The sequence below is a fragment of the Trichechus manatus genome, unplaced genomic scaffold, assembly GCF_000243295.1.
Source record: "Trichechus manatus latirostris isolate Lorelei unplaced genomic scaffold, TriManLat1.0 scaffold00294, whole genome shotgun sequence".
NCBI classification, from domain to species: Eukaryota; Metazoa; Chordata; class Mammalia; order Sirenia; family Trichechidae; genus Trichechus; species Trichechus manatus.
Window position 1 is genome coordinate 93163 of NW_004444230.1, and position 15272 is coordinate 108434.

A 15272-nucleotide genomic window follows, 5' to 3' on the forward strand; every position below is an offset into this window, starting at 1 on the left:
TTTTTTTTTTTTTTTTGGTGAAAATACACATAGCCAAAGATACACCATTGCAAAAATTTCTACATGCACAGTTCAGTGACATTGACTATGCTCTTCCAATTTGTTCCCTATTCTTGTTTTCTTATCATTCAGGGCCAAAAAAATATAAATATATGATTTGTTCAGCCTTGTCTCAGCTGGATGTCTATATTTACCCAATCTTAAAGTGTTCCTTTTATTATCGTTAAACTATTTTTTAATCCTTTAGTTCCATTTGGCGCTAGCATCTGTCTGTTGCATCATTTGTGTTTATAAAATTCTGTCTGATGTACTTGTTTAAAAACTAATTTGATTGTCGTAGATTGCAGCTTTTGAAAAAATCGATATCCTCACCTGAATTATCACCATGAGGACAAAGCAGTAAAGTAGATTTCTTTGTTTTCTCATTCCATTTAAAGGATCCATACTAACTTTAGAGAAAAGTAATGAACATCCTATAAGTAAGAATCCAGAAAGCCTTTCTGCTGACAAGTTCCAAGTATCTCCGGATAGTGCCACTAGTAAAAATAAAGAACTAGGAATGGAAAGGTAAGAAATGTTAAGTTGTGATATATTAAGTAATGCCTTTACTTATATTGAACTCTTATTGTTAACTTTTTTCCACCATATTTTCTCCAGTTTTATGTACACAGACATTAACCTCTCATTGCTTTAGGAGACTTCTTTTGTTTCATTACATATAAGCTTTTTGTTTTTTTCAGGACCATACCATAAGTTACAACATGAGAAATGCACAGTTAGAAAGATCTGTCCGTTGTGAATATCAGAATAAAATATTATAGAACTAAAACCTGAACGGAGCTCTAGTGGCACAGTGGTTAAGAGCTACAGCTGCTAACCAAAAGGTCGGCAGTTCAGATCCACCAGCCACTCCTTGAAACCCTGTGGAGCAGTTCTACTCTGTCCTATAGAGTCACTATGATTCAGCATCCACTCGACGGCAACAGGTTTTTTTGTTTGTTTGTTTGAAAACCTGAAAAAACCTGGAGCCAGTTGTTAGATATCTCCAAGGCAGCCCTTCCCCTAATTGAAGTTTTTGCCTTTCTAGAAAAAGTTTAGTTGATTTACCCCAGGAAGTATTCAGAATATCTTTCAGGAATGGCTGTTCAAATCACTGTTGATATTAGACTCTATAATACTTTATATTTCTAAAAGTACTTTATCTGCTTCCTCATTTGATCTGTTTACAACACTGTGAAGGTAAAAGGATGAGTTCTAGACTATTGATCCTCTGCAATAGTTCAGGAAACAGAGAAGCAAAGCTATTAGGGTCACACATCTCACAACTCTAGGAAGGAAAACGAACTCCTGTTTTTTGAGTCCCTAGTAAGTATATGTATATTTACTTATCTTTCTGGGAATCGTGACAGGCTGACAATAATCTAATCACATTATCTTTTCCAAGCCCCTTGGACTGGACTGAGGATACATTTTTTAGGCTGGTGTAATGGCGTTGTGACTGTCGCAGAGAATGAAAAGATCTAGCCTCCATAAACACTAAGCCCATGTTTAGAGGTAATGGCCTCATTAAATTGAGCTAACCACCTACTGACTGTTCAGACTAAATTTTCCTGTCCCCCACACCTCACACAGAATATACCCTGTAGAGATTTCTATCATAGAACCTACACATTGATTGAACATTCTTCCTCTACTAGTCGACTTGATGTCAGCAAGTCAGGTCTTGCTCAATCCACTGGGCCTTGCTCAGTGCCTGATTCATAGTAAGTACCCAATTATTATTTGAATTAATTAATTAATCTCTGAGGCCCTTTAAATCTATTGATGAGTATTTTATTCTGCAAAGTCCTAAATACTTGAAAGGGTAGAGGAATTACTAGCTGCATCTGCTCTTCTAACTTAATGTTTTATAACTGGCTTTGTTTTTAGAAGGACTCTGGACATTTAAAAGGCAGGGAATTGGATAATTCTATTTATTCTGCTAAAATTGGGTAGAAAGAATAAGTGTAGAGATGTTAGAATTAATCAACTTTCTGTTTTCATGAGAAGTCTGAGTTTAGCACATCCGTTTGAATTCAAGTAGAATAAAAACCAAACCCATTGCCATCGAGTCCATTCCGACCCATAGCGACCCTATAGGACAAAGTAGAACTGCCCCAAGGAGTGACTGGTAGATTCGAACCGCTGACCAAGTGGGATAGTGTATAAAATTTGTGTGAATGACAGTGGATAATTTGGTGAATAATTTGGTGAAATTTGCTGACAGGCTTTTAAACAGCTAGGAGATATACTGCCTCAAACCAGCCCTTAAGGGAAGGCCTGATACGTTGGCAGGGATTATGAATCCAGGCTTCTAAGCCATCACATTGGCTTTTTTTTTTGCTAGTCATTCCTAATCTCTCTCCAACAGTGAGCAGTTTTGCTTATACTTGGACTGCTTGACTAGTCCTTTCACAAGCTGTTGTGATGGTTTTCTCCTTTCATCCTTCTTTCTAGGTCTTCTCTTTCTAAATTCCAGTTGTTAGACAATAGGTGGGACATGCACAGCCACTCAAGGAGTCTTCAGAATGGAAACTGCCTGTCTCAGGAGGAGCTTGTTAAAGTTGTGGATGTAGAAGAGCAACAACTGGAAAAGTCTGAGACACGTGGTTTAATGGAGCAGTCTTATTTGTCAAGGCAAGATCTAGGTAATGTTTCATCTGCTCTGATGGAAAAAACACTTATTTTACTCTGAATCCTGTGTAAAGATATTCTGATTAATCAAGCTTCAGATGTACAAGTCTATCATGGATGCACCCGTGATACTTAAGGACATTTTAAAGAAATAACTTGAGTGCTAATCCAAGTTTACTTGAAAATTATTGTAGCCATTAATTGTCCTTACTGGTTTAGCACATCTAACAGTTTTGAAGATGGGGAAGTCTTGGTGCACTTTAAATATTTCACTTCAACTGTTAGACAAAAGGACCCTCAAATTAAGTTTTAGACCTGTCCTTTATTGAAAAATGAGTCAAATCCCGAAAGCAAGTTCTTCTTTTATGAATTAATGCATATAGATGACTGTATATTTTATGCCTTATAAATCACTTTTCATGAATAGTGTGTTTTATGGCTTAGAAATCAAAATTTTAATCAGTAAAGAAAGTTTTAAATTAATCTTCAAAAACACATTATCATAAAAGCTGCTATTTAACATCTAAATGCGGTATTTGGCCACGTTGACTAGGGACATTTTAGGAACCTCATACATTCAACTTAGCTGTGCTTACTTCCTGATGGAGTGACATTTTCTGAAATGTTTCAGGAATGGTCTCTGCTATTTTTGATTTGGTAATTTATCTGTTGATTTATTAAGTGAAAAAGGTAATGGTATCATCATGGACAAAGAAACAAAAGTAGAGTATCTCATTTTTCAACTTTTTTGCTTTTTTATAAAAGTGGTATATGTTTATTGCCAAAATATTGGCGAATATAGGTAATAAAAAATAGGAATATTTCATTATCTATATTCCTATCACTTAGTGATAAAATATTGCTTTTTTTAGTCATTTTACTTAAAATTTTATTTTTAAAATATAGAATCATGATAAATAATATTTTGAAGCCATTTTCTTTAATATATTATGGACATTTTTCCATTTTATTGTAAATCAGCATTTATGTTCAAACTCTAATGAATGAAGAGTATTCTGTTGGAATGACGTTCCATAATTTATTTATTCTCCATTATTGGATGTTTAGATTGTTTCTAAAGTTTTCCTACTATAAACAGCATTGTAGAAAACGTTCCTATGACTAAACCTTTGTGTACATCTTCCATTTTTTTAGGATGCATTTCTGGAACTAAAATTTTTGATTGAAAGTGTATATACGTGTTAAGGTTTTTGCTACATAACGCCAAATTCTCCTTTAGAAAAGTTAAGCCACTTTGCATTACCATAAACAGTGTATTAATGTAGCCATTTTTCTCTTAATCTAACTTGATGTGTTGTTTTAATTTTTAGCAGAGATAGGAAAGCTGTAATCAAGATTCATTGTTATATAGATTAAACTTCTTCCTTCATTCCTTTCAGAGGCAACCCCTTGCCTAGAATCTGGAGTCAGCCTCTTCTCTGATGACCCTGAATCTGATCCCTCTGAAGACAGAGCCCCAGACCCAGCTCATGTTTGCAGCATGCCAACTTCCTCCTCTGGTTTGAAGTTACCCCAATTTCAAGCTGCAGAATCTGCCAACAGTTCAACTGATGCTCATACTAGTACTATTGCTGGGTACATTGTGAGGGAAGAAAGTGGGAGCAGGGAGAAGCCAGGAGTGATATCTTCAACAGAAAGGGTCAACAAAAGAGTTTCCATGGTGGCATCAGGCTTGACTCAAAAAGAATTTGTGAGTATATCTATATGTATCTCCCTGATGACTGAGACTTTATTACATACTGCAAATAGTTTTAAATAGGTACTAGCAATGAATAACCTGTAGGAAAAAATCTAGGAAACAAGCACAATTCTAGGTAATTTAGTTTCTATTACTAATTTCTGAAGTTTTGGACCTAGATAAAGCATATTATAACATGGATTATTTTGTATACATTTATTTGAGAAAATAATTATTAGCTATTAGCAGAAAAGTTATAATTTTGAGTATGACATAGAGCTTTTTAATCTGAATTTTCTTTGTACCTAAAAAAACAAGTAGGTGTAACACTACTCCCCAGAAAGCAACTCTCCCCCCACCCCATCCCCCGCCTTGGTTCACATCTCATTAACTAAATCCAGTCTGGTTCCGGCATGCTGCCAGACAGTGGCATTTCTCCAGTATTTATTAGTCTTCATTCCTGGCTTGTAACACAGTTATTCAATGGCCTGCCCTATCGTTTCTTCCCTACAACACCCTTTGCTGTTAGAATTTTGGCATCTCCTTGGGCCCCTCATGCCAGAAATGGGAATTGTTTCACATGGTAGAAAAATACCCATTGAAATATTAAGACCACTGAAACCTTGTTCAGACATCCTGGAACATTTACCTCCTCTGTGATTAAGCAGCATTGGCATCACTTCATAATAAAGTAATTAAGTGAATATCTCTTTAAAACCATGGTAAGATAACACACCAAAGTATCAAATGAATTTCTCTACTGGGTGATACTTATTGCACACTGAGAAACAACACTGAGTCATCCTTAACTGTTTTCCTTAATGTGTCCTTCCTAGAATAAGAACCATTTTTCATTGTAACTTCTCCATAGTTAGTGACTCAGCATACCATTCTCTACGTGGACAGATGCGTCACACTACTAAAAGGGCAAAGTAAATGGTTTTGCCCCGGTTGTTACAATGAATAAGTGCAAGATGATGGCTTCTAAAATTTTTTATCTCCCAACCATGTGCCAGGACAGCTATTTGCTCTGAAAATTCAGACCTCAGACCTGTGTCTGTTTATATTGCTCTTGATTACTTGTCCACACATCTAGAATTCCCATTTGTTGATTGAAAATTAGCATTCCTATTCCTTTGTTTTGAGAGTTCAGCTTTTCAGAGATGGCTAAAATTGTCTAATCTTTCTTACCGTAGGCAATTCTGAGCTGCAGATTAGACTATAAGTGGCTTGGGTGCCTGTTATCTTTAAACAAGCAACCAGAAAAACTTTTGAGCTCTATTCAGACTTGCTGAAGTGTAGTAAATTTATGATGAAAGCTGCTGACTATATTACACATGATTGATTCTGAAGCCCATATTAAGATGATCTTTTCAGCAGTTGCTGCTCTTCTAACCGAACACTGTTTCAAGGCTGGGATTTCAGCAATTAATCAGTTCAGAATTGCTAATGATCCTGGCAGAGGGCAGTGGTAAAAGGGGGAGGATGTCATTAGCTTCTCTAGCCTGCCTTATTCAGTGCCCTATGGCAGTATGGAGTGAGGCAGCATGAAAGAAAGATGGCCTGACCTCTGTTGCAATATTGTGCAGCACATAAATACTGGCGTGGATGGCGATGGCTAGTAAATGATGACCCTTGGTAAACAAAGTTATTTACCACACAGTAGCTACCAATTATGTCAACTGCGCCCATAATGGATCTGGTTAATTTTTTTTTTTTTACTGCCTATTGATTTTTATTTGGTTGACAGATAATGGCTAGAAGGTTCCAGATTTCTTCTGAGAAAATATGAGCCCCTTCCAGTCCTTCTCCTTAAGATGGAATTGATAGTTTTTACACTGACCTTTAAAAGCGTCTTGACTTGAATGTTTTAGAACTATCAGAGGGTTAGGCCTTGTTTTTAAGCCACATATATCTGTAACATAACTTTCTATACTGGCTAGTTGCTTCTCAGCTTATAAAATGTAGACTGATAAATCTAAATTATGGTATAGTGGATTGTCACTATGCAAAAAAAAGTGTCTTAGAGAATCAGATGATATCTGCTTTTAAAGGCAAAATTAATACTGTTTTGCATCTTAGTTGTAATTCCGTGTCTGCTAGCATGAACTATTTTAGTATTTCTTCCTCTGATTTGTACATAATTTTTATTGAGTTACTATTTATTTTGAGACTTCAACCATGTTAGAATAAAAATGATGTACCTTTTCTGAGAAAAATAGAGACTCAAAGCTAGAATAACTAATCCTCTAAACTGTTTACATGAAATAATTTATTACAATGCAATATTTATTTGATTTCAGATGCTTGTGCACAAGTTTGCCAGAAAACACCACTGCACCTTAACTAATCAAATTACTGAAGAGACTACTCATGTTATTATGAAAACAGGTATGCCAAGAACCTTAACAAAGTATGTTGGAACCTTAAAATATGTTGCATCTACTGTATGAAACTGCACGAAGAAATAGAAATATTTGATAAGCATCTTAGTTATCTAGTACTGCTATAACAGAAATACCACAAGTGGGTGGCTTTAACAAACAGAAATTAATTTTCTCACAGTTTAGGAGATAGAAGTCCAAATTTAGGGTGCCATCTCTAGGGAAGGATTTTTCTCTCTGTTGGCTCTGGAGGAAGGTCCTTGTCTCTTGGAGCTTCTTCTACTCCTGGGTGATCTTCATGTGGCTCTGCATCTCTCTTCCCCCATCTCTGCTTGCTTAATCTGCTCCTTTTATATCTTGTATGAGATTGGCTCAAGACACACCCTACACTAATCCTGACTCATTAACATAACAAAGACAACACTTTCCCAAATGAGATTTCAACCACAGGCGTTGTCGTTGGGTGCCCTTGAGTCGGTTCCGACGAATAGCAACCCTGTGTACAACAGAACGAAACACTGCCTGGTCCTGCGCCATCCTCACAGTTGTCACTATGTTTTAGCCCATTGTTGCAGCCACTGTCAATCCATCTTATTGAGGGTCTTACTCTTTTTCACTTTACCAAGCATGATATCGTTCTCCAGGGACTGGTCCCTCCTGATAACATGTCTAATGTATGTGAGATGAAGTCTCACCATCCTCGCTCCAAAGGAGCATTCTGGCTGCACTTCTTCCAAGACAGATTTGTTTGTTCTTCTGGAAGTCCATGGTGTATTCAGTATTCTTTGCCAACACCATAATTCAAAGGCATCAATTCTTTGGTCTTCCTTATTCATTGTCCAGCTTTCACTTGCATATGAGGCCATTAAAAACACCACAGCTTGGGTCAGGGGCACCGTAGTCCTCAAAGCAACATCTTTGCTTTTTAACATTTTAAAGAGGTCTTTTGCAGCATATTTGCTCAATGCAATACATCGTTTGATTTCTTGACTGCTGCTTCCTAGGCCATGATTGTGGATCCAAGTAGAATAAAATCCTTGACAACTTCATTATTTTCTCCATGTATCCTGATGTTGCTTATTATTTATCATGATGTTGCTTATTGGTTCAATTGCCTATTGGTCACAACCATAGACACAGAGGTTAGGATTTATAATACATATTTTGGGGGGACACAATTCAATCCATAACATTAAGCATAACATGAATGATAGTCTCCCAATAGTCGATCAATTATTACTTTATGACATATTATCAGGAGAGATCAGTTCCTGGAGAAGGACATCATTCTTGGTAAAGTAGAGGGTCAGCAAAGAAAAGGAAGACACTGAATGAGATGAATTGACACAGTGGCTGCAACAATGGGCTTAAGCATTACAACGATTGTGAGGATGGCACAGGACCGGGCAGTGTTTCATTCTGTTGTACATAGGGTTGCTATGAGTCAGAATCGGTTTGACAGCACCTAACACTTCCTGCGTCCCTTTTGTTTTGGATTTGGAAGGTGATAAGCCAGAAAGATAAACATTTTCTTCTGATTTACCCTAGTTGGACTATACTGGGTGAAAGGTTTTCTGGTGAGGTAGAGCCTGCATCCTGGAGGAACAAGAAAAGTGGAGCAAAGAGGAGAATGGGGCAAAAGGGGTCTTCACTCAAAATCTAGCTCCATGTGACACCTAGTTTGAATGTGGTTGAGAGTTTTTCAGGAAACAGGTCTGGGATTAGCTCTGAGATAGCCTAGCGCATAGAAAAGGAAGAAAAGGAGGATAATTCATTTGTCCTATACTTTCCCCTTTTAAATCTTAATTATGATTTGTGTGATAAAGGAGACTTTTGGGATTTTGGGTTGGCTGTAAGTTAAATCTGAGTAAACAATTTGGGGCTGCTAAAAAGCTCATTTGAAATTGGACCTCATCAGTACAAGTCTAATTCTGGAGCAAGTGAAGTAAAAACCCTGCCCCACTGTATTCTCTGCAGAGTAACTCTAAAGAATTGTTATCTGGAAGAGGAGTTAAACTCACTTATGCAGCTCCAGAAAGCAGAGCAAAGACCAGTGCATGGGTGGGGGGCAGGGAGCATGCAGATTGTAGCTCAGCTCTCAAAGCCTTTCTGACAAAATTAGTTCTCTGGAAATACAGTGGTCCACTCCAGGGTGTTTCTGTTCACACGGCTGCAGGTCCTTGAGCAGAGGGTCCAAACCCCTTGGCAAGGACACATTGCCTTAGAACCTTTAAGATCTTGGGTTTCTGTGTATGAAAATTTTACCACAGGGCCAGAGGGCAGTGCTCACTGGAAGCAGTTATCAGAACAAGGTACCACAAACTAAGTACTATTTTAGAGACGAATGTTATTAAAGTTTAATATATCTTAAGCTGTAGGTTCGGATCAAAGCTGATGGAAGGGGAAAAGAAAACTTCAAAATGCAAATTAAATCTAAAGTAGCTCAGTCTTTAAACTCAAAGAACATACAACAGTTGCTTGTTTGAAATAAAAATGAGCTGAAATTTCTGAGTTTAAAGCATATTATTAAGTCAACTTTTGCAGCAGTTAAACAAAAAGCTTTAAATATTAAAATGTGAAGAATTCTGTGAAGGAGAATGGTCGCTGCTACTACTGGCAGATGGCCTGCTGTGTTTAGGATTTAGTTAAATACATTTCTCCTGTTTAAAACTAAGTGTTCTTTCCCCAGTTTGCTTAGTTCTTCAAAGGGGCCTTTGAAACACCAGGAAATAAACAGAAATGATTCCTCAGCTACTGCTTTCTGAAATACTTATGCTTGTAGAAAAGAGAAGAGCTATGAAAATACTCTGTATTTTCCTGTCCCTCGCAGGGGAATGTTAGGGAATTAGGATTCCTCAGGTGGAAGTTCTAGGGGTGAAAATTTGTCACTTAAATTAACATTTTTGATTTAGGATTTCAACAGTACTTTGTCTTCTCCTTTCACATATTACCATCCAGTAAAAAAAGTTCTCTGTCTATCGTATCAGCACTACTGACATGGGTAATGCTTTGAATACGACGACAGAGATCTTTAGCTAGCCTTGGCATCTGGAAGATAGGGGAGACATTTCCTGTGATCTTCACTTTTTAAGATTCCAAAGATCCACACCTGCTGTTTATAACTAGGGGTGCTTCCAGCCTCTGATTCTGTCACCCAGAGGTATTGGAATCATCAATCCAAATTGATCTTGAGTAGCTTAAGAAGCTAGGGCTTCTTACAGCAGCACTTCCTGATTTTGTGTTCAACTTCTACTAATCTTTTGTATGTTTTTCATTCCGTAGATGCTGAGTTTGTGTGTGAACGGACACTGAAGTATTTTCTGGGAATTGCAGGAGGGAAATGGGTAGTTAGCTATTTCTGTAAGTTCAATATAATTTCTCTGCCTCCTCCCTTTAACACTTCAGAATTGCATCTTTACACCTTACATTTTAACACCGAAGGTTTTTGCTGCTGCTGAGTCTGAATTACTAAAAGGTCTTTAGTGGTAACACTAAACTGGCTTTATCTTTAATGCATATCGCTTTGTTCAGATAAGCTGAGGGTGTTGGGAAAATGGATTTCTTTTCAAAGCTAATAGGACCTAATCTGCTCCTAGCAATGTTAGATATGAACTAGGGATTTATATAATAGTGGACAGAAATCCATGTGCAGCAGGCATTTTTATAATGTTTAAATTAAACATCAACTGTGTTTCCAGAAAGAAATCTCTGCCACAGGCCTTATTAAGGAGCTTTGGCTTCATAGGGAGAGGACCTCTACTCAGGGCATTATTCCAATGCTCTTATGTGAATTATCGACCATCCATCTCCATGAAGAGAGCATGTTCTTCTGCTGTGTGTGACCTGTCTTTTCTGTGATCTCTTTAGGGGTGACCCAGTCTATTAAAGAAAGAAAGATGCTGGATGAGGTAGGTACTTGATACTACAAACTAGCCAGAGAGATGGTGCCACTGAGTCAGATAGTCAAGGAAAACTGATGGTACTTCCTTCCTTCCATCAATGCACCACTTTCTACAAACTTTCCTTGATGATGGGGATCATCAAAAGTTATACAGAGCAAACCAGGAAATTCTCTGTGCTCACTCTTTTGTTCTAGGTTTCTAAAGAAACAGTCCTTTACTGAGGGGGAGGAAAAGGTATTTATAAAGCAGAAAGAAGATTCATCAGGACCAGAATAGGCCCACCTTATTCTTAAATGCATACATCTTTGTGGAAAACTGGCTGTTCACTGTTGTTGAAAAATCCTTCATATTAATATGCAAATATATCTGTTTAGAAATCAGATTCCCTCAAAGAGATGTTACTCTTTATGATACTGAGAACAACAAGAGGTAAATAAGATAGAGAGTAGGAGGAAGAATAATTTTAGGAAAGAGCCATCTAGGAGCTGCTGATGGCAACAGATCCGGCAAAATAAAATTAGCGAGAGCAGTTTAAATTACTATGTACTATTTGGTATGTTCATAATTAATTAAATGACATTTCTGCTGGTTTCAACTTTCATTGACTATTTATTGGGAGCCTGCTATGTGACAGGCACTAGGGAAATGGCAGTAAAAAAGACTGACCAGGTCCTTGCTCTGGTGGGGATTCATGTTCTAGTGAGGGGAGATATACAATAAATAGAGTTGAATTTAAGATACCAATAAATGCTATGAAGAAATATACAGAATAACGGGCTATCAGTTGACTGGTGATAGAGGTTGGCTACTTTTGTTAAGTAGGCCAGAAAAGGCCTTTCTGAAGAGGTTGAACTGAGACCTAAATGATGAGAAAGAATCGGCCTTGAAAAATATTGAGAACAAGTGTTATAGGCAGAGGAACAGCAAGCATAAAGGTCTTGAGGTAGGAATGAACTTGGTTTATTAAAAATATATGTGTATATAGGCCATTGTAACTGGAGAGTAATAATTAGTGAAGTATGTGTAGAGGGTGGAGGTTAGACAAGGTCATAGGCAAGGGCCAGGTCAGTTAGGCCTGGTAACCCGTGGTAAGGAATTGGGATTTTATTCTTAGTGTAATTGGAGGCATGAAGATGGTAGAAGAGGTTGGCTTGGGGATGTGTTTGGAGATAGGACTTGCTAATGGATTACATTTTGAGGATGAGGTTAAAGAGGGAATGAAGGATGACTTTTAGGGTTTTGGCCTCAGCATCAGGATAGATGTTAGTAATTTTAAATTACATAAGAAAGACATGGGAGAGGAGCAGGGAGCATGCTGGAATGGGGGTAAGGCAGGAATGGAATCAAGAGCTCTGTTTTAGACACGTTAATTTTGAGATTTATACTAGACAGCCAGATGGAGAGGTTAAGTAGACAATTGGACACATTGTATGAAGCTCCACGGTGTAATCAGGACTATAAATTTGAGGGTTATGTTCAAATAGAGGATAAATTTTTCACTAGACTCTTCTCATTCAAGACACTAAGGAAATGTTAAGTGTTCTTTCACCTAATAACATCCTGTAGTTATACTCATGCCTTTGTTTTTCTTTGTGATGCTCTTCGTGATCTCCCCTACAGTTGAGTTTCAGTCAGATTTCTCCCCAAAACTCTAACCTCCCCTATCCCATGATTCTTTTTTCCCTTGCCTTTGACCATAATTAGTGATTTTGAAAAACCTATAAGTTTCTTCAGTGTATTAAATGTATATTTTGTTATTTTGGTTTCATTTACTGTGTAAGTCTCTCAACTGAAATCTGAGAAGCCCTTATTTCTTTAGATATAATATACAGTTGATTTAAGAGATTGAGAATTCTCCAGTTATCATCATAACAGCACTGTATTAGCAGTTTAATCTAAATGCTAAGTGAATGTTTTGAGAGGAGATCAATGTTGAAAATTAAAATACATTAAGTCCCAGTGAGGTGAAAAGCAAACGGTTAATTTCTGCCCATAAAGATTTGCTTCAGTGAATTGATTTCAGCAGCTGAGATGCTGGTCATTTCATCCAGTCTGCCATAAAGAGTTATTTATTTATTTTTGGGTCAAAACTCTGCCTAATACCTCATGGGACTGAGTTACTGGGCTTGAAGCCTGGGGAGCATAGTCTCAGGGGACATCTAGGTCAGCTGGCATAACATAGTTTAGTAAGACAATGTTCTACATCCTACTTTAATGCGTAGTGTCTGGGGTCTTAAAAGCTTGAGAGCAGCCATCTAAGATACAACTATTGGTCTCTTTCCATCCGGAGCAAAGGAGAGCGAAGAAAACCAAAGACTCAAGGAAGCAATTAATCCAGAGGACTAATGGACCACAGGAACCACAGCCTCCACTAGCCTGAGACCAGAAGAACTAGATGGTGCCTGGCTACTATTACTAACCATTCTGCCTAGGATCACAATATAATGTCCCAGTTAGAGTAGGGGGAAAAATGTAGAACAAAACTCAAATTCATAAAAAAAAAGACCAGATTAACTGTCTAATAAAGACTGGAGGAACCCCTGAGACTTTGGCCCTATGACACCTTTCTAACTTGGAACGGAAAACACTTCAGGAGATCACCTTTCACCCAAATAATGGAGAGGCTTATAAAATAAACAATAACACCAAGGAGTAAGGTGTTTCTTAGAACAATCATCTATATGAGACCAAAAACGCAACATCTATCCAAAAGCAAAGATGAGAGGACAGGAAGGGGCAGGAAAACCGGACGAATGGAAACAGAGAACTCAGGGTAGTAATGGGAAGAGTTCTGATACATTACGGGGACTGCAGCCAATGTCAGAGAACAATTTGTATGTAAACTGTTGAATGGGAAAGTAGTTTGCTCTGTAAGCCTTCACCTAAGGCACGCAATTTAAAAAAAAAAACCTCTGCCTAGTGATACTGAACTCTTAAATACGACATGTCTGTACCAGTCCATTGAAGGAGGCTTTTTCTCTGACTCCTGTGGTTTGGGGTTTGATTTCTTTCAGTATGATTTTGAAGTCAGAGGAGATGTTGTCAATGGAAGAAACCACCAAGGTCCAAAGCGAGCAAGGGAATTCCAGGACAGAAAGGTAAAGCCCTACCCCACACACACACACCCTCTGTGTTCTAGCCCCCTCCATAGAGATGGTCTAATTCATCTTGTAAGGCTGGTTATCTACTCATTGCTAGGGCACTAGCTGGGTGCTTTCACATAGGTTCTTTTTTTGTTCTCCTAGCCCAACAAGATAAATAAGTATTATCTCCATTTTATGAATGAAGGAACTGAAAGTTATAGAGAGGCTGTATGATTTGGAGTTCAGTCTGGGATTCGAATCTCAGCCAGTAAGTGACAGAGCTGAAGTTTGAATCTAAAGCCTTGCTCTTTCCATTTCACCATGGTGTCTTGCTCTGAAATACTGTGCTAAGTTCACAGTGCTGTCTATGGAAGCATAGAAGATAAGATGATTAATAATTAATAATAGCCAACATTTATACAATGTTTGCTATTTGCCAGGGGCTGCTCTAAACACTCAACCCTATTTTAATAATTAACAATTTTACACCAATCTTGTGAAGTGGGTACTATTATTATGTGTATTTTACAGATAAGGAGATGGAGGCTCAGAGAGGTTGAGTAAGTTGCTCAAGGTCACACAGCTAATGAGTGATGGAACTAGAAGTTGAACCCAGGCAGTCTGGCTCCAGAGTCTGAGCTCTTAACGACAACGCCACAGTTTTTTGGAAAGTTATTGAAGGCTCCACAGAGGAAAACAATAGCAGATTATTCTTACAACTTTGCAAATGATGGGCTAGAGGCCCTGGAAGACTCAGTGACTTTCCCCAGATCATACTGCAGCAGATGATGTAGGCAGACAGTGTCCTCCCAGGGAGACATCCAGGCAAGATTGCACACCTGGGCATTTCAGAACATCCCCATACGGGGCACCTTCTGCTCCTTTACAGAAACTTGAAACAAGTAGCGATGATTTTCTAAGGAAATCTGCTTTGAGAGATGATCACAAATTAAGCCCTGGAGCTCAGAACCCTCGAGATCAGCCCCCTTACCCTCTGAGCCTATCAGGTAACTGTCCCAGATGCCAAGCAAAGCTGCTGCCCCTATTTCTACTTCTGCCGCCACCCCAGGAGAGCTCCGTGTGAGCCAGCCACTGGATGCAGGGCAGAATTCGCGCCAGATTCCTCCCTCCTTCAAAGAAAAGTTCAGTGCTTTGCGTTTTTTCCTGCATTCAGGACAGCAGTGATGGAAAGTGCCTGGTCAAAGTAACGATGTTCTGAAGATACTAAATGTCACCATAGTATTTTCCTGTGGAAGAGAAACGTGTTGGTAGAGGTGAAACTTCACATTTCTTGTCTCATAACTAGACATCCTCATCAGTTAGTGTCAGCCTGGATGTAAAAATCCCTAATCTTTTGTACTTTTCACAGCAGCATTTGGCTCCAGCTAGCTGCCTGGGGAGAACTTCTAGCCTTATGAGCATCTAGGTCCTATCGACAGTTTGGGGTGCAGTTTATTCACCCAGATAGAATGGCACAGATGGAGTCTGTCCCTTAAAGCAGAAGCAGCCTTGTCCTGCTGTCCTTTCTGAT

At 38.3% G+C, this 15272-nt stretch overlaps 1 protein-coding gene across 1 annotated transcript in view; it reads left to right on the forward strand.

The window, feature by feature from the left end:
- The window catches only part of BRCA1 (BRCA1 DNA repair associated), a 65519-nt gene that overhangs the window by 42476 nt on the left and 7771 nt on the right, over positions 1 to 15272 (forward strand). Inside the window, exons 13-19 of the mRNA XM_023725233.1 lie at positions 438 to 567; positions 2497 to 2687; positions 4074 to 4384; positions 6676 to 6763; positions 10039 to 10116; positions 10624 to 10664; positions 13673 to 13756. Coding sequence (XP_023581001.1) covers positions 438 to 567; positions 2497 to 2687; positions 4074 to 4384; positions 6676 to 6763; positions 10039 to 10116; positions 10624 to 10664; positions 13673 to 13756 — 923 coding nt within the window. The remainder of the gene's footprint in view (positions 1 to 437; positions 568 to 2496; positions 2688 to 4073; positions 4385 to 6675; positions 6764 to 10038; positions 10117 to 10623; positions 10665 to 13672; positions 13757 to 15272) is intronic.